General features: G+C 41.5%; 1 protein-coding gene across 1 annotated transcript; it reads right to left on the minus strand.

Moving 5' to 3' along the window:
- Positions 1–4,032: 4,032 nt before the first annotated feature.
- Positions 4,033–22,202, minus strand: LOC134531426 (chitinase-3-like protein 1). The gene is made up of 10 exons (XM_063367128.1): positions 22,001–22,202; positions 18,754–18,837; positions 14,898–15,083; positions 13,518–13,750; positions 10,601–10,728; positions 9,866–9,992; positions 8,677–8,862; positions 7,318–7,434; positions 5,655–5,789; positions 4,033–4,505 (listed from the first exon to the last, which is right to left on the minus strand). The coding sequence occupies exons 2-10, from the start codon at positions 18,827–18,829 to the stop codon at positions 4,212–4,214; spliced, it is 1,482 nt and encodes a 493-aa protein (XP_063223198.1). The 5' UTR covers positions 18,830–18,837; positions 22,001–22,202; the 3' UTR covers positions 4,033–4,211.
- Positions 22,203–23,623: the final 1,421 nt, after the last annotated feature.

Here is a 23,623-nt window from a genome sequence, read left to right on the forward strand (position 1 = left end):
ATTACACTGTAGCGAATGTTCCCCATCTTCAAGAAGTGTACGATATACACTCACAGTGGCTTCTTGCGGAGAAAACAACACTATTGTCATTCAATAAGCAGAAGTATTCCTAATAAAATGTTTCACTACACATCACAATTAAGTGACTCACGTTTTATATTTAGGTCCACTCTCATTGTCTTATTTTAGGAATATCATTAGTGTTATTATATTCTAATTAAAATTAGTATCCAGACGTTTCACGAAATGAATTTAAATTCTCAAAACGAATTCATGACCTTAAATCATCAAAAAAAATTGTTGATGCTCCAAACCTCTGTTTATACATACACCGTTTGAAAAGGCCACAATTCTATGAAAATTGTATGCAAACGTACCGTGCAATTACAGAAACCTTATCTGTGACGTCGGAAATTATTCTTCTGTATTTTCTTGTAACTTTTAGAGACACATATGAACATATCTGAAATTGCACGAATCATTCTTCGTCGGTGAAGTTAGGAAAAGCTCGTTCATATTCTATTAAATGTTAAACTTTCACTTATACAGGTAAATATGAAAACAAAAGTGTACATGCACATAAAATAAGACTAAAAGACTTGAAAGTCCTTAACATCACAAAAATTTGTCAATATGCCGATTAAAATTATGATAAAACAAAATTTTCACCTTTTACTGTACGAGAGAATTGTAACGAAATACTGCTCACATCCATGGCGTAGTTATAATACATTCCGCTTTTGGTGCGAGAAGTGCAGTGTTCGATTCCCGAGTAAGGCATGGGTAAAAATTTATATCTGGCTTTAGCAGTCAAGTTAAGTATGTAAAAAAATTCAGAAAAATGTGTCAAACAATATGTCAACTTAAAATTAAAACATAGTTATTGCCAGCTAATACTTTTTTTTAGTTCAAATACAATTAATTAGATAATAAAACTTTAAATGATTTGTTTTCAAACAGTGAAACCTCACCACTGAATCAATAAAACTTTTAAAATTTTTTTCGTAAATTACACAAAAATCATGGAATAATGTACAACTTACGGAAAGTTCCGTAGCTTAATACGAAATATTTCCAAAATTTTAAAGAGGTGGTTTCTAGTTGTGATGTAACATTAAGCGAGATGCACACAGGTTCTCAGTTTCAGTGGTATCTAAAACCCTGAGTTTTAATTACTTATATGTACACAAGTTAAAGTAGGTAGACGTATCTAAGAAATAGAATTGTCTCCAAAAACGCAAAAACACCAAACGCTCTCTTACTTGTAATAAAACGCATTTACGATATCAATTTTTTTGATTTATTTTTTTGCCATATTGCGGAAAAATCAAAGAGTTTATTATAAAATATAAATTTATTTCAGTTATGTCTCGGCGACGAAAGGCACCACTACCCGGTGAATTCCCGCCCCTCGGACTCCGTGCGCCAGCCTGAAATAGCGAATCGGGACTTAGAAAAAATTCGAGCAGGGAGCCAGAAAATTCTCCCGGCGATCGAGGCCTCCGCGGCCGAGGAAATGGTCCTTGGTGATTTTACATGTTAAATTAACATGTGTATTAACACAGGCTGGGTGAAGCAAGCCTGCGGGACTCTGCAATATATTGAGCGGGGAGCCAGAAAATTCTGGCGGCGACCGAGGCCTCCGCGGCCGAGGAAATGGTCATTGGTGATTTTGCATGTTAAATTAACATGTGTACTAACACAGGTTGGAAGAAGCAAGCCTGCGGGACTCTGCAATATATTGAGCGGGGAGCCAGAAAATTCTGGCGGCGACCGAGGCCTCCGCGGCCGAGGAAATGATCCTTGGTAAATTTACATGTTAAATTAACATGTGTATTAACACAGGCTGGGAGAATCAAGCATTCTGGACTTAGAAAAAATTCGAGCAGGGAGCCTGAAAATTCTCCCGGCGATCGAGGCCTCCGCGGCCGAGGAAATGGTCATTGGCGAATTTGCATGTTAAATTAACATGTGTATTAACACAGGCTGGCAGAAGCAAGCCTGCGGGACTGCAATATATTGAGCGGGGAGCCAGAAAATTCTGGCGGCGACCGAGGCCTCCGCGGCCGAGGAAATGGTCATTGGCGATTTTGCATGTAATATTAACATGTGTATTAACACAGGCTGGCACGAGATGAATATGGCGGCGACCGAGGCCTCCACACACCGGCAAAATATCGGGCCCACGGTCCTTGCATATTCCTACAGAAGCAGGCTTTCTGGACTTAGAAAAATTTCGAGCAGGGGCCGGAGAAATTCTCGCGGCGACCGAGGCCTCCACGGCCGGGAAAACGCTCGGCGCTCGGGCTCCGCGTCTACCCTTGGCAAGGCCCATTTTGGGTTATATAGGGGGTAGTGGTGTCTCTGGAGGGAAAAAATACATGGTAAATATTGCAGCCAGAGCCTATGGCAATCTGTTGGCGACCGAGGTCTCAACACCCCGGCAAATTTTCGGCTCTCGGACTGTGTGTATTCCTCTGGAGAGTTTATTATAAAATATAAATTTATTTCAGTTTTTTAATGTCTCCCGCATAAATTTGTAACTCAGGAGCGTAAGTATTAACACACGTTATATGGTATATGGGCAATGTCCATTTTTAGTATTTTCTTGCAAACAATCAGAGCATTTACCAATTAAATATATATATATATATTTTTCAGTTTATATAATTTTAATAAAAAAATATTATCTAAAAGCAAAAAAAAACTGAATTGCGCTCAATTAACTTAGTATAAAGAATATGTTAACTGTTAAAATGAACCGGTTAAAATTCAATGTGGTATTTAAGTTCAATGTGTTCTCAAAGATAAACTAGTTTTGGTAAGCAATTTCGACAAATTAAATAATTTGTAATACCTCCAAAATATATATTGCATCAAAAATGCGTGCTTTAACAATGTTTAGATTTTCATGCTCCTTTTATAAAACATAACCAACTCATATAAAATGATAATATATGAAACTAAGTTAATTGAGTTGGATACTTAATACATTTTTAATATGGTATCAATGAAAACAAATTTTATTGTAAAATTCTGACTTTTAATTGCGCTTTACTTTATTATATGCTCAGAAATATATTCATACGTAAACAAAGCATCAAGAAATTTCATAAATTTGATAACTTATGTTTTAAAACATATAATCTCTTTTGATAATTGAAACCAAAAGTCTTAGCCAATTTAAATAAATGTGATATTTTTAGTTTTAAAATATTTTCTTGATACAATATATGTTCGCGAATGTTAGTTACTTAATAATTATTATCACATTGCTGAAACCAAATATTATGTAATCATAAATTCCTTTAAGCATATTTATTGCAACAAACATTTAACTGTAAAATATTTTTATAATAATATATTCACAGAAAATGTAAGTTGAATTAGAACAAATTATTTTAAAGAATGAAAAATAGCCAACAATGTTTGGGCTACAATGTTCTTTTAACTATTCAAACCATTCTCATTTGTTTAAACACGGTATTCGAATACTTGCATTTAGCTGAGTTGCATACAAAAATAATAATTTTAATGTAATTTTTTTTGTAAATGATACTTTCAAACACTAAAACTTAACTTATGATATTCTCTATAAATTGAAAAATACCAAAAAAAATATGAATCGTAAGAAAAAAAAATCATGAACCCAAACAAGTTAGAATTTAAGATATTTCATTAACTATATAACTATTGTTCAAGAACGATAGAATTTCTGATCCTAGTGAATATGTTCTCAAAATTGTGGATAGATAATAATTGATTGTATTTGAATACTAGCAAATGTTTTTTTTTCTTTGACCAGCACAATATAAATTTAAATAACAGTATGTTTTACAAACAATAATAACATGATTTTAAAAAAATTGATAAAAATTGACTTTGCGGAAAATAAGTTCCTGTTAATGTAGGTATTAGACGCACACAAGGAAAAATAAAAAGTAGATTGTTTACAAAAGTTTTATTACATAAAAGTCTTTAATTACACACACAAATTACAAAATAAATTAATCATTTAAATATTTTCCCAAGTGTATTAATAAAAAAAAGAACAAACATTCACATTTTAAATATGTATGGTTCTGAAGGTGTCGTGATAAATAATGCACGCTGGACGTGTGAACATGAGCAGGAATCAACTAGTAACTGCAGCGCAGGGAGAGAGAGACGTGAAAGGGAATGGGTGGTGAAGGGGGAAGGGCGGAGGGGAGTCAGCACGCGACCTGCTCGGCGTAGTTGCACTGGTCGCTGGTGGTGTCGAAGTAGGTGCCGTCGGCGCACTTGAACTTGTAGACGAGGTACTGGCCGCCCGAAGCCACGCACTCGTAGAACACCTGGCAGTCCGTCTTGTCCCTGACGTAGCCGGCGTGGTCGCACAGCTCGGTGGCGGGGGGCAGCGGCTCCGTGGGCTGGGGGGCGGCCGTCGTGGGGGCGGCAGTCTGCCCGCCGCCCCCCGTCTGCGCCGCCGCCGTGGACCCGGCGGTGGTGGGAGCGCCCGTCGGCAGCTGCGGGGGAACAGACGCCATCTTCGGTCCAACATGGCTCGTCATTACTCTCATCAAGCTGCAGTCACGACAAGACAAATACATCATACGTAGACACCGAAAAAATTCGCGAATTCAATGACCTTCAGGATAGACTCCAATATCCTCTACACACCCGGGCAAATGCCAACTGTTCATTGGATGCTGACTTGTGAAACGTCTCGACTGGGTGGTCTGTGATTCGACACTTCTATGAGTGAGGGTCTCTAATTGGCCCTCAGTCCTCCAGATTAACAGTAAACCAATTGCAGAAGCAGCACTAAGGTATAATTATTTGAATTTTAGCAAAACACAAAAAGAACCCGCGAATTTTTCAGGTCTCTAATCATACGTCGTACGTCGTTCCAGCCTGACAGAGCTAATAGCGTAGGGTCACAATACCACGACACCATTAACACGAGGAACTCTAACATGGTTGCCGGCAATTCATGCGTCCATAAAATGCAGTGCAAAATCCACGCAGTCAATCCATATAAATTCGGTATCATTATACAATTTTATTTTTTATTATTGAGTTAATAATAGTTTCAACTAAAAATAGTTTATTATTGAATTTCTATATTGTTGTTGAATATATGCTTGTCTGTTTGTTTGTTCGAGTATCGCGCAAGAATTTCTAAACCGAATTCGATGAAAATTTTTGTGTTTAAAAGCTTGTGATTAGATTTAAAAACTGGTATACACTTCACTTTGCTACGATGACGGTGGCCGGAGGTAGGTATATGAATAAAACCACATTTTTACACAACCAATATAGGATGAGCTCCCATTTCTACCAACACCCACCTCTACCAATACTACCATTTAACGAATACATAATATATTTATTTCATCACAATCAATAACTATTTCACGATTGATGATAATTTTTGTATTACACGATGTGATAATTAGAGACAAAAATCACTAGTTAGTAGTAATATAACAGATATTCATTTAAATAAAAATTGTTGTGGCTGTTGTAGTAGCCCTTATTTTCAGTAACTACTCCATGTTGGCTGTTCGGAAAGGTGTAAGGAAATCCACTCTACTCCACTACCACTACTACCACCGTCGACTCGTGATCCTCAAGGAGGTGTGCCGCGGTAACTCGGCGGGGGCGACACTCACCGTGCCTCCGTTGAGGACGGCGTTGATGGTGTGCAGCAGCGGGTTCTTGCCTTCGCCGCACACGTTCCTGAAGTCGTCCGTCTCCAGACTCCACACCATTGCGCCGCCGAACTGCTTCTCCTTCAGGTACTCGCTCTGGGACACAGCAGTCCCGCTTCCGTTAGCAAGCCCGTGACTACCTGCTACGGACCTTTCGCAGGGTACACGGAGCACGTAAACAACTAAACTGCTGAACACCTCCGGTCCAAAACGACCTCCATCCGCAAAAAAAGTAATAATTGAGAACTTTGACAAAAAAAAACCGTCTCACACATAAAACGAACTCTGAAATGGCTGTAAAGGCTACGAACCAATTTTGCTACAAGTTTGGAATTTACTCTTTTGGAAAGGAACGAGTCTACTGTTGTAAAGTATCCGTAATGAGATACAGATAGAGGGTAGGCCTACAGTATTGAATCAAAAGCGTATTGAGGGTATTTTAAGTTTTAACATTGACAAGAATAGTTACTATCTGGAAAAAAAAAACATGAAACACTGGAAAATATGAATATTATCGGGATATATCAAACAAAACAATTAATTTGATTCGTAGAAACAGTCAACTTTATATTTTGTTGTATTTATTTTCAGTTAGAAATATATTTTGACTATTTGGTTTTTTTTTCTGTTAGAGAAAAAATACCATTGGTAAACTTGTTTTGCTCATGTAGATGATTGTGGTTTCCTGTATTGCATTCGGGACCGCTTAGCTGGCTGTACTGATAAACTCCGCGGTATACGTGAGCAGCCTAGGTGATTACCATAAAGAAGCAGAAAAGTGATGCATTTTGACAAATGATTATTTCTACGACGTTCCATGTAAGGTATTTCATCAGCCGTCTTCTCTGCTCCCCTCCATATCTTCTGTTATACAGCAAAAACTGTAAGTGAGTAACACATCAGAGTCCAGCAGTGAATTTGTGAAACCAGTACTACCTTAGCAAAACTGTCGAATTGGATTATAATTGAATTTTAAGTCTCCAAGTGCAAAATTTTACTTTGATAATCTAATGCTTTGTCAATAAAAATAAGCATCGGCGCTGTTAGCTTATGCCACTTCAATACTCAATGTCTTCAAGTTGTGTTTCAGAAGAATTTAATAATGGCGTGGCTTTTCCTAAACCATAAATTAATTTCAATAACTAAGGATGTACGTTACTAAGAATATAATAAACTTAAAGAATGTGGTAAAACGTTTTTGTTATATGCTTACCCACAAAACTTATGAATATGAAGACGAAATATATGCAGTCTAAAGATTACTTTTGAATCAGCTGGTGAAAATTACATATCTACTTACCTATCTGCAATAAGTTACTTATTTAAGTTAGTATTAAAATTATTATGCTTTCTTTTGATTTCGCCAGATTATCAGGTATCAGTGAATGCATACGGTTTATTAAATATTTTTGAGTTTATTCTGTGAAAGCATGCGGGTATATATATATATATATATATATATATATATTCGAAGTTATGATTTTTTTTTAGTTTGGGAAATAAACAAAATACATAATTTAATGTAAATATGTTTTCAAAAAAATTTGTACCAGCGAAAGTGAATCATGCCATGCAGTAAAATAAAGTTAAAAGTAGTAAACTGATGACGATGTAATGACATTACTTTGATCTTGATGGACTTGACGTTGTCGTAGCCGATCCACTGGTTGTTGCTGTAGCCGTACGGCACCTGCTGAGCGTCGTTCCAGACGATCGTCCACTTGTTCTTCTGCTCGCAGATCTGCGACACCAGGCAAGGAGTGTTATCACCAACATTATAACAACTGGATTAACACATGCATGTTTAAATTATTTCTATCATAAAGTCACCAACACTTTAAGGAGGCATTACCCAGCAAGTATATGCATAATTCCTACTAATATAAATGCGAAAGTGTGTTTGTCTGTTTGTACTTCTCTCACGCAGCAACGGAACAACGGATAAACTTGATTTTTTTGCATAAAAATAGTTTATGGAGAGGAGAGTGACATAGACTACATATAAATTTGAAATTCCAGCCCCAAGGGAGTGAAAAAAAGGGGATAATTCCGTTTTATAATAGAAAATCATAGGAGGTAGGTCATAGACACGCACACAGTTAGTTTGTGTAGTTTCTCTATGTCGGACACACGATCATAAAGTAAGGTGTGGCAACTTCTTATCCTTTTTCTTGGGGAAACCCATCCTCTTAGTGAAGCTCGCGGCTGCTAGCGAATTAAAGGCGCTAATAACGAAGTTTAGAACTTCGTCAATAGATGGCGTTGCCTAGAATTCGTAACGCCTTTGTTTGGTGCGTCCGTCACGTCTTGCCTAGGCCTTACCTTCAGAAACACTTACCTTCAGAAACACAATGCCGAAACATGCAACTTAGACACGTCATAACGGAGAGACCGGAAAAATTCGCGGGTTCTCCAGGATAGACTCCAATATCCTCTACACACTCGGGAAAATACCAACTGTTCGTTGGCTGTTGACTTGTGAGTCGCCTCGATTGGGTGGCCTGTGATTTGACACATATGAGTGAGGGTCTCTTATTGGGCCCTCAGTCCTCCAGATTAACAGTGAACCAATGACAGAAAGCAGCACTAAGGTACAATTATTTGAATTTTAGCATAACACGAAATGAACCCGCGAATTTATTCAGGTCTCTAGTCATAAGTAGGGACCGGAAAAATTCGCGGGTTCAATGACCTCTAGGATGAACTCCATAGTTCTACGTACACTTGGTCAAATGCCACCCACTCATTGGCTGCTGTCTTGTGAGAAGTCCCATCGTAGCAGCCTGTACTTCGATAAAGCTTTGGTCAGGCGTTTCTCACTGGCCCAGAGTCGTCCAAGTGATTTGTGAGCCAATAGCAGAGGCAGCACTGAGGTATAACTATATGAATTTTAGGCTGTCGAGAAATGAATCCGCGAATTTTTCAGGTCTCTAGTCATAAGTTATGAAATGCCACGCGGCGGCGGGGTCGACGGCTCACTCACCTCGTTGTAGCCGATGGTGCCTGTTTGGCGCGTGTAGGGCCCGGCCTCCCCGGGTCCCGAGATGGGCGCGTTCACGCCGTGATGCTGGGGGTCCTGCAGCGTGAAGGAGTGGCCGTACGTGCCCATGCCCAGGTTCAGCTTGTGCGCCGGCGCGCCCAGCTTCAGCAGGTTCCGCACGCACGTGTCCTGCCGGCAGACAGTTCCCCAGCTGCTCCCGCGGGACTGTTTCATTTTCCTCAGTTACTAGCGTGTAACTTCCGCGGAACTGTTTCATTTTCCTCACTTACCAACACTTAACCGTTTAATCAGTTTTTTGACGTGACAACGTCTAATAAATCGATGAACGCCGGCTGCACGCACGAAAAAGGATGACTCATTGTCCCGTTACGCTCATTGTACGCTTGCGCCGCATCTATCTCTCTTCCACTCGATTGGAACAACCATCGATTTGACTTTTTCGAGGCATATTAAACTTGAAACACTCCCATTCGTTTCCTACTTTTCCTATCATCGTCCTATCCTTAACAGAATATTACAGATTGGAAGAAGTTAAATAGCAACACGTATAAAAGTTATAGTTAAAATAATCTCTTCGTTATAGTAAGAAACATATTTGAATTAATTAGTGCAAATAAAAGCAAATTTATCAATTAAATTGTAGATTTCATTTCACTCCTTCTTTGTATCAATACAAAATAGTGATAATTCAATAAAAATGATTCGATTTTATTCATAAAAGTATGCAATCATTTCATCAATGTTTTGTTATGACGTTGTCACGTTAAACTATCGTCCGTAAACCGACTTTACAGACAACCAATTTTTTTTTTAATTGAACATAAAACTCGTTGATGTAATATTACTGCTAGTTAAGGCCATTGTTCAAGAATATCTCCCACTGTCGGCGGACCTTCAGACACGCTGCGTCAGAGGCAGTCTCAATGAGGTGCTCGAAGAGATGATCACAACTTGCACTGGCTACACGGGGGAGAACTGCTGTTTCCAGCTGTTTCTTCAGCGTCCCGGTAAAAAAAAAAAAAAAAAAAAAAAAAACGGAAGCAGCCTCTTTTGCCGATGAGCGACAGCAACGAACGATCCGTTGCAGAAACGAACAAGTCGCGTATCGAAACGCAACGGTTAACGTTGTCCGGGACGGGAGCCTCCGACGGTGGAAGGGCCGGTCACTCACGATGTTCATGGTCTTGGCCTCGTCGGAAGCGTCGGTGGGGTCGGCGTACAGCGGGGCGCTCACTCCCGTCGTCGTGTCCCACGACCCGTGGTAGTCGTACGTCATCACGTTGATGAAGTCCAGGTACCTGCGAACAGTGCCGTGCGGAAGGTGGGGAGGGTTCCCTCGTAGCGCTCCCGCTCGCTTCACCTATGCGCATATCGTCCTTGTTCCGAGGTGGGACCGCAATCACACTCGGATCCTCAGGGGACGATCAACGCCTGTCACAGGTCTGCCTCCCAGAGTACCAGAGCGTGATGCCAGGACCCATAGCGAGAATTAATTTCACACATGAAATTCATGTGAACCACCGAAAACTGCTCCTCTTAAATTGATATAACCCGGTTATTAAAATATTGGTAGAATTGTTAGGCTGGATATCAAATGCCTCTGCTGACTTATTCGGTCGTTAATAATCGTGTATTACCTATTAGTCACCTCCTACACTGGACACAAGCGGTTTGTTTACTCTTGTTGAAAGTCTGTAGAAAAACAATAAAAGACACATACAAAGTGTGAGCTAAATGGAGGTACAGTTGAGAAAGTAGGACTATTTTGTTGACTACGGTCTTCAATGATTGTGTGTTTTTAGTTACTAATAATGAAATCACTATTTGGCAGTTATAATTGAGACTGAGTGAGCTCTAAATGGTTTAAGTTCATGCCAGTGCGATGTCAGTGTCGCCGAGGACTCACTTGGAAACTTCGGGAATGTTGTAGGAGAGGCCCACTGTCTTGAGGCTGGCCCCGAACGCCGCGGTGAACAGTAGGCCTTTCGCGTGGAACTTGTTGTACACCGCCTCCAGAAGCTTCGGGAAGTTATCCTGGAAAAAAAAAGAATTATGCTTCCGCGTAAAAAAATAATTCAAATAGTGAAGTCTATTTCACCATAAATGTATAAATTAATTTCAAAGGTGTACATTCAAACAAATTAAATATTAAAAAATTTACACTTGCACAATAACAAGCAAAATTTTAACTTTAAAAATGCTGAATTTCTCATACTCTAGCCAAATGTCCTAGCCTAACACGACATTTTAAATAAAATCTTTACCTCAGGGATACTCCTGGATACCACAAAACTATTATAGCTGTAATATTTTTAATCGGAACAACATGCGCACGTGGACTCAATGGTTTTAAATGTTTAGTTTGAAAAAAGCGGTTGGAAAGAGCTGACAAATCAGCGTACTTCCGACACTAAAACAATCACGGGGTTTTAATGATTTCCGATGGAGCTTGTTTCAAACATACTTGCGGTCAGACTTTCAGATTTTCTCTGATTTTGGAGCTGCATCCACTTTTTCATATCTAGGATGTAAAGAGTCTCTAATGACTCGAGACCGGAAAAATTCGCGAGTTCATTGACTTCTAGGATAGACTCCACAGTTGTATAAATACTTTGGTAAATGCGATTTTCTCATTCACTGCTAATTTGAGGAATGTTTTGACTGTACTGCACGTGATTCAATACTTTAGGGTTTGAGGTTTTCTCATTTAGGTCAGAGTCCTCCATCTGAGCTTCTAAACAATAGTAGACGCACACAAAATGTAAAAGTGACTATAGTTTACTCCAGGAGTGATTCAGGGCCGGGCCCTGCACTGATGTTTTTAATTTTTAATTTAATTGTTTTTTAATTTTAGGTTAAAAATTTGGACATTAATGAGAAAGCTAAAACTAAAAAAAAACTAATTACTTTGTAAATTAAAGTATAGGTAAATACCAATTTCAATACGTGACTTCAATTTAGAAAAACTTTCAAATATTTTTATTGCCACGTATAAGTATGTGATTCCACTGGAATTTTATCGTAAACATTTATTAAACCGACCCAAGGATAATTTATCAGCAAAGGATATTAAAATTTCTTATGATAAATCCGCAAAACCATCGTTGAAACTTAAGTTCCATGTAGTCTTAAAATTTTGTTTGAAAGAGTTAGTTTTTCATATTTTCCAGGGGAGGGCCTCCACTAAAGTAAAAAGCCCAGGGTATGGCTGTCTATGAATGTTCGGTCTCGGCAAGGACCTGTCACCGAGTATCCCGAGTGGCACAGACCTTGTCGCCGAGTACTCCGAGCGGCACAGACCGCTGGTCAGAGAGTGACACAGACCTTGTCACCGAGTACTCCGAGCGGCACAGACCGCTGGTCAGAGAGTGACACAGACCTTGTCACCGAGTACCCCGCTGGTCAGCGAGTGACACAGACCTTGTCACCGAGTACCCCGCTGGTCAGCGAGTGACACAGACCTTGTCGCCGAGTACCCCGCTGGTCAGCGAGTGACACAGACCTTGTCGCCGAGTACCCCGCTGGTCAGCGAGTGGCACAGACCTTGTCACCGAGTACTCCGAGCGGCACAGACCGCTGGTCAGAGAGTGACACAGACCTTGTCACCGAGTACCCCGCTGGTCAGCGAGTGACACAGACCTTGTCACCGAGTACCCCGCTGGTCAGCGAGTGGCACAGACCTTGTCGCCGAGTACCCCGCTGGTCAGCGAGTGACACAGACCTTGTCGCCGAGTACCCCGCTGGTCAGCGAGTGACACAGACCTTGTCGCCGAGTACCCCGCTGGTCAGCGAGTGACACAGACCTTGTCGCCGAGTACCCCGCTGGTCAGCGAGTGACACAGACCTTGTCGCCGAGTACCCCGCTGGTCAGCGAGTGGCACAGACCTTGTCGCCGAGTACCCCGCTGGTCAGCGAGTGACACAGACCTTGTCGCCGAGTACCCCGCTGGTCAGCGAGTGACACAGACCTTGTCGCCGAGTACCCCGCTGGTGCAGCGAGTGGCACAGACCTTGTCGCCGAGTACCCCGCTGGTCAGCGAGTGACACAGACCTTGTCGCCGAGTACCCCGCTGGTCAGCGAGTGACACAGACCTTGTCGCCGAGTACCCCGCTGGTGCAGCGAGTGGCACAGACCTTGTCGCCGAGTACCCCGCTGGTCAGCGAGTGACACAGACCTTGTCGCCGAGTACCCCGCTGGTCAGCGAGTGACACAGACCTTGTCGCCGAGTACCCCGCTGGTGCAGCGAGTGGCACAGACCTTGTCGCCGAGTACCCCGCTGGTCAGCGAGTGACACAGACCTTGTCGCCGAGTACCCCGCTGGTCAGCGAGTGACACAGACCTTGTCGCCGAGTACCCCGCTGGTGCAGCGAGTGGCACAGACCTTGTCGCCGAGTACCCCGCTGGTCAGCGAGTGACACAGACCTTGTCGCCGAGTACCCCGCTGGTCAGCGAGTGACACAGACCTTGTCGCCGAGTACCCCGCTGGTCAGCGAGTGACACAGACCTTGTCGCCGAGTACCCCGCTGGTCAGCGAGTGACACAGACCTTGTCGCCGAGTACCCCGCTGGTCAGCGAGTGACACAGACCTTGTCGCCGAGTACCCCGCTGGTCAGCGAGTGACACAGACCTTGTCGCCGAGTACCCCGCTGGTCAGCGAGTGACACAGACCTTGTCGCCGAGTACCCCGCTGGTGCAGCGAGTGGCACAGACCTTGTCGCCGAGTACCCCGCTGGTCAGCGAGTGACACAGACCTTGTCGCCGAGTATCCCGCTGGTCAGCGAGTGGCACAGACCTTGTCGCCGAGTACCCCGAGCGGCACAGACCTTGTCGCTGGGCTTGCCGCCGCGCTGTGCCGGGTACTCCCAGTCCAGGTCCAGGCCGTCGAAGCCGTACTTCTGCACGAAGGCCAGCGCGTTGTCGGCGAACCTCTGGCGGCGCGACTCGGAGCTCGCCATGTCCGAGTACTTGGTGGAGCCCTCGTTCCAGCCGCCGATGGACACCATCACCTTCGTCGTGGGGCTGCGCTCCTTCAGCTTCACGAAGCGCGCCATCGCACCTGCCACGTTTCAGCGACGTTGCACAAGTGAGGTAATGTTACAATCCTAAACAAAAACTTAACAAAGTGCACTGCGTTGTATTGCGGATTAGAGATCACACCGAGAACAAGTATGGTTGTAGGAACCATAGTTCACTACCGACAACTCATATACATCGTTATCGGTTAGATTTATGGTTCCATACAAATTATTCATGCAACTTTTATAAACTATGTTTTGAATGATATGAAAAACAATTTTGAATACAAACTGTAAACAAATGCACGTGTTTAACACAATCTATTCAGACAACTCCGTTGGCATTTTTTTTTTTAAATTTAGGTACCACAAGTTCATTGACTACAGCCTTTCTCTACCAAAATATTTAGGTAAAAAAAATTAAGCCTTATGAAGTAAATTTAAGTGAAAAATTATAAACAAATTAATAAGATAAATTCTCGCTAATTTTTTAATATGTTGTTATTTTATTTATGAAAGTAAAGAAATTTGTGAAACACGAAACGTAAAAACTTTTTTAAATGTAAGTTGCCAATTGAAACAGGCGATGATCGGCTGTCCTTCAGTTGAAACTGGTGCATTTGTTGGAATGATTGTCAGTAGCCGATTCCAAGTTGTTAAAATTAGAAAATTCGCAGGTTCAAAGAAATAATCTACAACGTTACATTCGACATTGCAGTCACCATCTTCAGGGTTTATAGGGCCACTGGTACCTTGAAGATGGCCACTGCAATGTCGACCGAAACGTCGACTGGAATGTTTAAGCCCAGCATTGGCAGCCCTATGGATAGGTTTTATCGCCCACCCCCACCCCCTGTAGTACCCAATAAGCAACTTAAAAGAAATTAGGAGTAACAAAAAATAATCTACTTCAGACCACAGCTGAACTGTGAAGTTGGCTTAAATTTTTTTTTATAAACATGTTAGGATGATTTAAAATTTTTAGTGCTTCGGTATCGTTTGCATTAAAAAAAGCTTTGGTACTTTTAAAATTTCATATGAAACCACAGTTTTTGATAATGCGTTAAAATAGACTTCTAAGGAGGTATCCTTTTCTTTCAAAATTCTGGACTCTCCATTCAGCTGGTAGGTATCCCTCCCAAACAGCCGCACAGTTGTAAGCTGGGTGGCCGGTCCGGCCAGACTCACCCTTGCCGTAGTTGTCGGGAAGGTCGTTCCAGGAGTCCAGCACGCGCACAGTGTCTCCCTCGCCCAGGCCGACGAAGCCGTACACGAGGTGCGTGCACAGCGTGGGGTCGATGTCCTCCACGTCGAACTTGCCGTCGCCGGGCCGGTACACTGCCCAGCTGCCGTAGTAGCAGACCACGCGGTACCCTGCGGCAATCGCCAGCCCTTGGCGCAACTGGCAGGATGTTGACCTCGCGTAAAGCGTGAAGCAAAGACATCGAGGTATGTTTACTGGAGTAGCCCTCCAATGCCGGCAACGCAGGGACAACGACATAACCAACTGTCTGGCTAAGCCCATAGGCAGAAATTAATCGGAAATGAGCTGATTACCGTTAGTCTGAGTAAGGTATCCGTCAATTACTGTTTGCTGGCTAGTGAATCGGTTGAAATACCCTGAGAACATGTGCTTTAAGTAGCAGAATCCACAAAAAAATATCAGTGGAAATCACAGTTACAAATAATACCTCATAACCTCAATTCCTTCAAATATTTTTTTTGCTGGTAGTAAAAAAATGGCTACCACGTCAAAGACTGTGGATCAAACAAACGTCCACGCGTTTTCTCATTTCGAGGCAGGGTCAGCATGGATTGGTACGGGTCTGGGGCCTGCCGGAGATAGCTGGCCGGGATCTATCCTTCCGGTCTCCACGAAGAGCGACATGGGGACGGATCGTCGTCGGAATGAAGAGTCAAAAGAAAAGAGAGCGCTCCTGGAGAAAGTACACACTGCGACAGTATTCGCAACGACATTCCCATGAGGATTTACAGCATAGTTCAACGGAGCCGTGACTCGAACCAGATACGCCAGCAGTGACAGGTAACGGACTTGAATCTGAGCCTCTAATAGTTCTCCAGCGAAAGAGTCTTCTGCCAAAACTTCAATTTCTGACAGGAGTTGAAAAAACAAAGGTTACAACGGACCGTAGCTCAGTGGAATCTTTTGTTTGGTGTTAAAAAAGTAGTTGAGTGCTAAGGCTGACCGACCAACCCATAAAAATTAATAACAGAATGGGAATAAAATAAAATAAAAAACACAAATTTATATTAATTAAAATATTGCCGTGATACTTATGTTTAATAAGTTAACTATTAACAAACAAATAAAATAAAAAGTTTCACAACAAAATATGAGTACATATTAAGTGTTAGTATCGTTTAAAATTTAACATTATAGTGAGATCGTTTCAAAAATTTCTTTAAAGATACATTCATATTTATAAGAAAAGAAATTGGCCTTTTTAAGTGGGTACCTTTACAACGATATTAGAATTCAGAAAGTTAAATGTTACAATAAAAATTAATTTTTTAGTAGTTTATGTAGATGTTTAAGTCCTTGACTATCGACGTGAAAAAACAGCTCGATGAGCCGAGGATTCAAATTCCAAAAGTTCATCACAGCCTTCAGTCCAGACAAGAATAAGTTAGTGTAAATGCATGGCGTGCGGCATGGTCAGTACAAGGAGCTGCTAAGTAACAATATCACACCAAATTTTTCATCCATTTCAAAACAAACAAATGTAACGTAGTTGGGGAACATTTACTTACTGAAGTCTTACCCCGGAGGCGGCAACGAAGGTTCACAGCATGAAAGAAGGCCAAGTCTTGATGGTCAAAATTTAAAACCTGTCTACATCATGGCAGATGAGATAAAAAAAAAAGACTGTTGACATTTTTCGTCAACCAAGACGATCATATATGTTATAACAAAATATGGCAACTTGGATCTAAAGCACATACACATTGCTGCACTAAGAACCACCAAATATTACTATCGGAAGACACATTTCCTTAAAGACATTATTCAATAATTTTAAGTTTTACAAATATTAATTTCCTTTCTTAGTAATATATACATACAATTATTTAAAAATAGTATTTAAGAACTTGTTCTTGAGATGATTGCCAAAATAAATATAACACAAATGTTTCCAAGTAATAACAAGGAGGATGCCATCACATTAACATAAAAATGAAGAAACATGACAGTATCCAAACAAAAAATATAAATATGCTATAGTGACCGGTTCACCATGAATAAAAAAAATGAAATTAATATTAAACAAAGTTAAGCATATGCCACACGACAGCTGTGCTGTGGCACTGTCTCGTGGACATCGTTAACATTATAACATTATTGCAGCTTGGACGTATACTACGTCGCGCCTACCAATCATGTCATATCAGTTCTCTAGGACTTTTGCCGTAAACAATTGTATCGGGTGGATACGAAACATTCACTAGAATGCATTGGAACTAGATTCTAGCCTCGCGCAAAGCACAGTTTATTAAAACGGCTGCCGATCTGTTCCCTTGCTGGGATTAGGTTTGGACTCGTTCTTAAACACGGCCCGCGAGTTAGGTTACGGTTGTGTGCCAACAAGGCGGTGCTTATTGGCCACCTCACCCGAGCGGCCTGGGATCCCGCCCTAAATGCGAAATGGTGAATTATCTTCTGAGAACTTAATTCGATAGTCATAGTTGACTGCTGACTGCTATCATACCATAATCAGTGACGTAAATGGTTGAAATACACAGCCGGAAATGTGTGAGAAAGTTAGGTAAAGGCGTAGAAACGCGGGTAGTCTAGATACAGATTTGTTTTGGGTCTGCGTGTAAGAAGTCCTCTCATTGACTAAACCTTAAACGGGTACGTTTACAAGTGTCATTCAACTAAAGAAAATAACATAGAAAACTTGTTTAGAGGATTATTATTCTTATGTGAATTCGTGAAAAAATAATTATTTATATGCAGTGAATAAATGTTGGTAAAAATTGGACCCCTTTGTGTGTGTGTGTGTTTTATTTTATTTTTATTTTTTAAGTTAGCAGCGCCTCAACCACTCAAAACCTTGTACGAAATACGGGAAGTGAAAATTACAAGGAATTAATTTTGGTCTCAGTTTTACGATCGTTGTTTTTCAACGCCTGGTCGCAGTCGGTTGCGTTTGTTTCCCTTTCCGGTTCGAGTCTCCTTCGTCACGCTACGTCTGACCGTCGCTTCGGAGGATTCGTGCCGCTTTCTCGTCTTGACGCCGGCGATTCCTCCCTCTGCGGCGACTCTCATTCGCCCGCCTACATCTCGGGACTGCTCTTTCTCGGACCACTTATTGGCTCGCTAAGAATGTCAATTTAGATGAAAATAACTTCCCGTTACACAAAATTTACTTTTGCTACTTTACTATTTTCTCTTAAACGCAAACAAAAATGCACAAAATAATATCACTATTACAAATCAATTATAACTTCAGGTTAGTCACGATTTCTGAGCCGTTACCATTCCGAGATTTGTTGTTACTATTTATAAATTGAAAAGGCCACATTTTTATGTAAGAATAATTTCATCACAGTATAATATTCCATACACGTTTTTAAATCGGATACTCATCAAAATCATGAAGGAAATTTAACATTGTAAATGCTGGTCAAACAATCTTTGAATACGTACAAAAATATATCTTTAGCCTACTTAGTACTAAAAACTACCGTAGCAAGTGAACCACACCCATTTGAACTCTGAGCTGATAAACCAGTCAATAATAAAGTGACTTACTGAATGATAGTAGTGAACAAAGTTATTTTGTTAAGAAATTGAAGACGTGTGTGTAATAGACCAACTTTGAGTTCAAATATTTCTACATGAATTTTTTTTTAGTTGTAAAATATTGATATACCTACACTTCTTTTAATATTGCCCTAATACTCGCGTGAGTAAACTGCACTCCTGTGTCAGTAGATACGGGAATGGTTTCGTGACAGTGACTGCTGACGACACAACACCATTGTGGCAGAGCAGAGAATGCTGGGAAGAGCGACTTACCTCCTTCGGCTCCGGCGAGTAACAGAGGCAGCAGAAGAGGCACGGCTGCCACAGTCAGGTGTGCCAACATCGTCATGTCTCGTGCTGCACACGCGAGCAACACGGCACGTTCAGTTCACCTGCTTACTCTTAGACAAACATTTGACTGTTCCGCATTAAGATATCTTTGTCTCAAGCTGCAACAAAGCTTTTAGGTTGAGGAAATGATGATGTGCCCAACGTTTCAACTTGCCGTGTTTCAGCGATCCACAAGGGTGATTAACAACCGAAGGCTTGGTGTTATGTCATAGGGTTTGTAATGAGGCCATTCACAGACGAGATGTAAATGGTTCCTGTGGGCGGCCATGATTTGACGATGGTCCGGCCAATCATGATTATGCTGGGTAGAAGCTCGGTTTATCCAGTTGTCTTCTCCCCGTGCAGAGCTCTAAATATTGATAGTATGATTTCGTGGTCAGATTGTTTATCGCCCTTGAAGATGGATGCAGCGTGGCTTCGGGCACATTAATTCCTCGGACGTGGTTTCAGCACAAAAGCCAAGATCAAGTTTAAGTTATTAATTCAAACAAAATAATTAATGTTGGCAAACAGTTGGGTATCTATTCTTCGCTCATGTATTTTTTTTTATTCCAAAAACTTACGTTTGTTATTTTTATTAAAATTAATATTTGTATGTGTTTGCCTAAAAATAGTTTAATTATTTTTTTATAGTTGAAACAACACAATTATCACTGTCTAGATAAAAAAATAAAATTATAAAAACATTTTTGTGACCGCCATTGTATGATATATGAAATTTCACCACGGAGATGATTTATGGTGGCTAAAAATTGCCACTTAAAAAATTAACCGTGAAAAGTTCATAAACGTTATCATCAACAACAAACATTTTTATGGTCAGTACAAAATCGTCCTAAATATCTAGCAGGGTGAATTCTCTCGGAACTCTTTGAATCAGTATCATAGCCTCCTTTTTTTCTCAGGGAAAACATATACTTTCAATAGGATTGAACTTGAAAATCTGTGTCGGAGATAAATACATATTTTTACAGTTTAATGTACCATTTGATGTACAAACATGCAGGAGTAACATATTTTACATTATTTTACAAGCCATCGAGAGTTTCTAATTGTTTATTCTGGTTCTAAGACTAGCCGCCAGTGAGACAGTGATGGACATTCACCACACAAGTAAGAGACATCGAGGAAGGAACCGACCATGGCCTTTAGTTAGGAACCACTCCAGCATTTACGTGGAGATATTTCTGGAAGTCGCGGGAAACCAAGATCACGCAGGCCACGCCGGGAGTCGAGTTCCGTCACCTCGCGCGGTACGAACAAAGCTTAGCTTCTATACACCCTAAATCTCAGAAATTATTTATTAACATTTTATACTATATTATACTATACTATTTTATACTATATTATTATTTACGAATTTTATCTTGGATTTTCAAGCAGTCAATGTTTTCCCAAAATAATCTAGCCTGATTATATGGTGCTCCAGTTCAAAACAAACGGAACACATTCCACTATCTGCAGCAAGGACAAGACTTGCACGTTAGGAAATTGTTCGTTACGAGACTGGCATTTCAAAGCAGCTGCTTGCAACGGTGCCGAAGATTATACCTACTAACTAACAAGATGAAACTCGTCCTTATCATGTGAGAGAAAAAAAATGACGAATCGTGTAGTACATTGCACTCGTGGGAAAGCTTATCTAGAGTAATGAATCAACATGTCTTCTGGAACAAAGTACAAGTGTATGGAGGGTTTTGGTAAGCCTAAACCACGTGGTCGCAACCCCAGACACGTTGAGCCAGCTCGGCCAGCCGCGCCGGAAGAGGAAGTGTGATCTGTGGGAGGGGAGGCACTGAACGTGATGAGGCTACTCATGAGCTCGCGACGACTCTTACGTGACGTCACTAACAAAGCTACGCGCCAGTTTAAGGGCCTGTCACACTGTCAGACTTTCGCTTCCAACACCTTCCATTATGTTTGGTCACATTGAAGTTGTAGGGTTACGAAGTCACAAAAAAAAAAAAGACACTGGCGCAGCCATGTTTGTTTGACAAGTTGGATAACTAGCGTTTCTATAAAATATTTTCACGTACAGTAGGTCGGGTTATAAAATACGTTGGATGATGGACGGAACCAGCCAATCAGAATCGTGCATAGCAATGGTGTCCGTTTCCGTCATAACGAATCTTCAAAATGGCGAAGAACACACGGGCGGTAAAAGAGGTTATAAAAGTTGAAAAACCTAAAAGAATGTATGACGTAACTGTATATTTTTTTAACTCACTGGACATTAATTTTATTATGTAATGAATATTAATGCGAGTTTAATTTATATATTTTTTAAAAGTTTAAAAGAACAAACCCAATGCAAGTAAATAAATCAATCTAACATTGAGGTGTATTATTTAATTTCCAAATGAGATTAAAATGGAAAAGTTTGAAGAATGTCAGACCAAAAATAAACTTTGATGGTGTAACGTGATTTTTTTTGAAGTTATGTATCCAATTTTTTTTTCCAATTTTATTACTCCTCCGACTCTATTTTCAAATAAAGTTGGAGAAATAAATCAGCCAGCGTGACAGGGCCTTCAGGCAACACTCGTCCTGGTAGCCTCCGTGCACACGAACAGTCCTGAGCAGACACACGCGAACAGCTTGCCGACGTATCTGAGCACGTGACCTCACAGGGTAGACGCGCGGAGGCTGAAATGTGAAGGCGCCCCCGGGACTCGGTGCTCACAAACTTGTGTCAAGTCGCGAGTTAGGATATAATCACCGATCCTCACCTCAAGAGCAAGACGCCTTAACATGCACCGCCACCAAGGACTTAACTACGACGTACGAACTGGCTCAATGGTATTTTTACCATCAGTTTTTATTGCCATTTGCAGATATTAATGAAGAGTGTGACTATATCAGTATGCATTTCCCGACAGTGTAAACACAGATAATGAACTTACAGAGAGCGAACACGACGCAATAAGCCAAACAAAAAGTTTTAATTACGAGTAATAGCCTAACGTATTACAAATGGCATATAGCGTATAGCATTTCGGTAAAAAAATGCAAAAAAAAATATGCAATGCTTATACAGTGATACATTCGTAGAAATTGTTAATTTAAAATGCAAGCACCCAACGTTATGGATAAAACTTGAACCTCAAGAATAATAAAAAAGAATCTTTACACGATCAGCGAATGCACTTGGGTAGTTGGTTAGACTTACTACGGCGATGTCAGTTGTGTCGATGTCGAGATGGTCAGGAGGCTCACAGTTCAACATTTCACGGCCTATTTTCCAATTTTAACAAACACTAGTCGTGGCGGACGCAACTGGCGAACTGTTGAAGTATGTATTAAACCTCGTACATAGTAATTTGTGCGCCCGAGTGTCAATGACCTTGAGACTAGGAAGTTTCAATTAGAACACTTCATATTTGACAGTTTCAACGAGAGCGAGACTCGGTCCACGTGACCACTAGCCCGTGGAGCGGACCGTGTTACCTGCGCGCGACGGCACAACGACACCCCTTGCTCGGCCGCGCCTCGCGACGCCAGCCTTCTGGTCGCTCTGTCCGGAGTGTCGGCGAGGCTGCCCCCTCCCTCCCTACCCCCCTCCCCCATGCCCCCCCCCCCCCCCCCCGCTAATAACGGCTCCTCTCCCCCGCCGAGCTTCCATCGAGGGATCGTTCATACCTTGTCAGTTTCTTCTGCTGCGCTCAAGTTGGCAAATCGGTAGGGACCGGAAAAATATTCGCGAATTCAATGACCTCTAGGATAGCCTCCATTATCCTCTGCACATCTCAAGTAAACACGCGTGTTCATTGGGTACTACGTAAATTGTGAGGCGTCTCCACTGGGTAGCTTGTGATTCGACGCTTCTTTGGTCGATAGTCTCTCATTGGCCCAGAGAGCTCCAGTTAAACTGCGAGCCAATAGCAGAACCAGCAGAATTGTACGCATGTTTGAAATTCAGCCTATCGCTAAATGAATCCGCGAATTTTTCCGGTCTCTACAAATCGGCTAACCAGGACAATGTGACACAAATGGAATATCAGCGATGACAGATTTTGTGAGTGCACAGGCTAAACATGCAAACGAGTGTAACCCAGGAAATAACAGCCCCTCCCCCTTTTCATCCTGAATCCACCCCTGACTCGTCCGTAGTGTTCGCTGCCTTGTGTTCAGATCTCGTCTCGGCCATCCCGGATTCTCTAAATCCCTTCCAGGCACGGGCTGGGCGGCTCCTTGCACAAGGTTTTGGTCGTGTCCTCCTTGACTCTGGTTGTGTCTTTTCGTCTCTAACGACGTTAAATATAACTGTAAAAACAACACGAGACGATCAAGGCGGTGGTTCGCTCTCAAACACCCGGTAGGTATAAATCAATCGATGTTCCAACAATATTCCAACAATATTAGTTCAAATGAATTTTTTTTTTAACCGGCGGATAGCACGACACTAAAAATTGGCCACCTCCTAAATACAGCGAATGATAGCGCGGGTGACGGAAATAAGGTCCAACCACTTTATGGCCAGACATGTAGGCCCGAATTCAGAGTTGACCTTCGAAAGCGCATCCAACTCTCATTCATCTGGCAGACTCTCCACCTCTCATACTTCAAAAACGCCTTTCGAATGACTGCCAGCTGAAAGCTTGTTCCCATCCACTTTCAGTGAAGATCTGGCAACATGGCACAAAAATTTTCTTAGATCAAGTACTTGGAGTGTGTGTGGAAAAGCGCCCAATTTCATTTCGATTGTCTTTTGTTTGCTCTCCCGCTGAAAATAATATTTTGTTTGGATTGGACACGAGGTTAGGGTTACCAGACACTGAGGCTGTGTTCCAAA

The sequence above is a fragment of the Bacillus rossius genome, chromosome 3 (genome assembly GCF_032445375.1).
Source record: "Bacillus rossius redtenbacheri isolate Brsri chromosome 3, Brsri_v3, whole genome shotgun sequence".
NCBI classification, from domain to species: domain Eukaryota; kingdom Metazoa; phylum Arthropoda; class Insecta; order Phasmatodea; family Bacillidae; genus Bacillus; species Bacillus rossius.

Coding starts and splice junctions, on each gene's coding strand:
- LOC134531426 (XM_063367128.1), bottom strand. CDS start 18,829: ATGACGATGTTGGCACACCTGACTGTGGCAGCCGTGCCTCTTCTGCTG. Junction 9,993..10,600: donor AACATTCCCGAAGTTTCCAA/GTGAGTCCTCGG, acceptor CACTGTTCGCAG/GTACCTGGACTTCATCAACG. Junction 7,435..8,676: donor GCACCATCGGCTACAACGAG/GTGAGTGAGCCG, acceptor CTGGTGTCGCAG/ATCTGCGAGCAGAAGAACAA.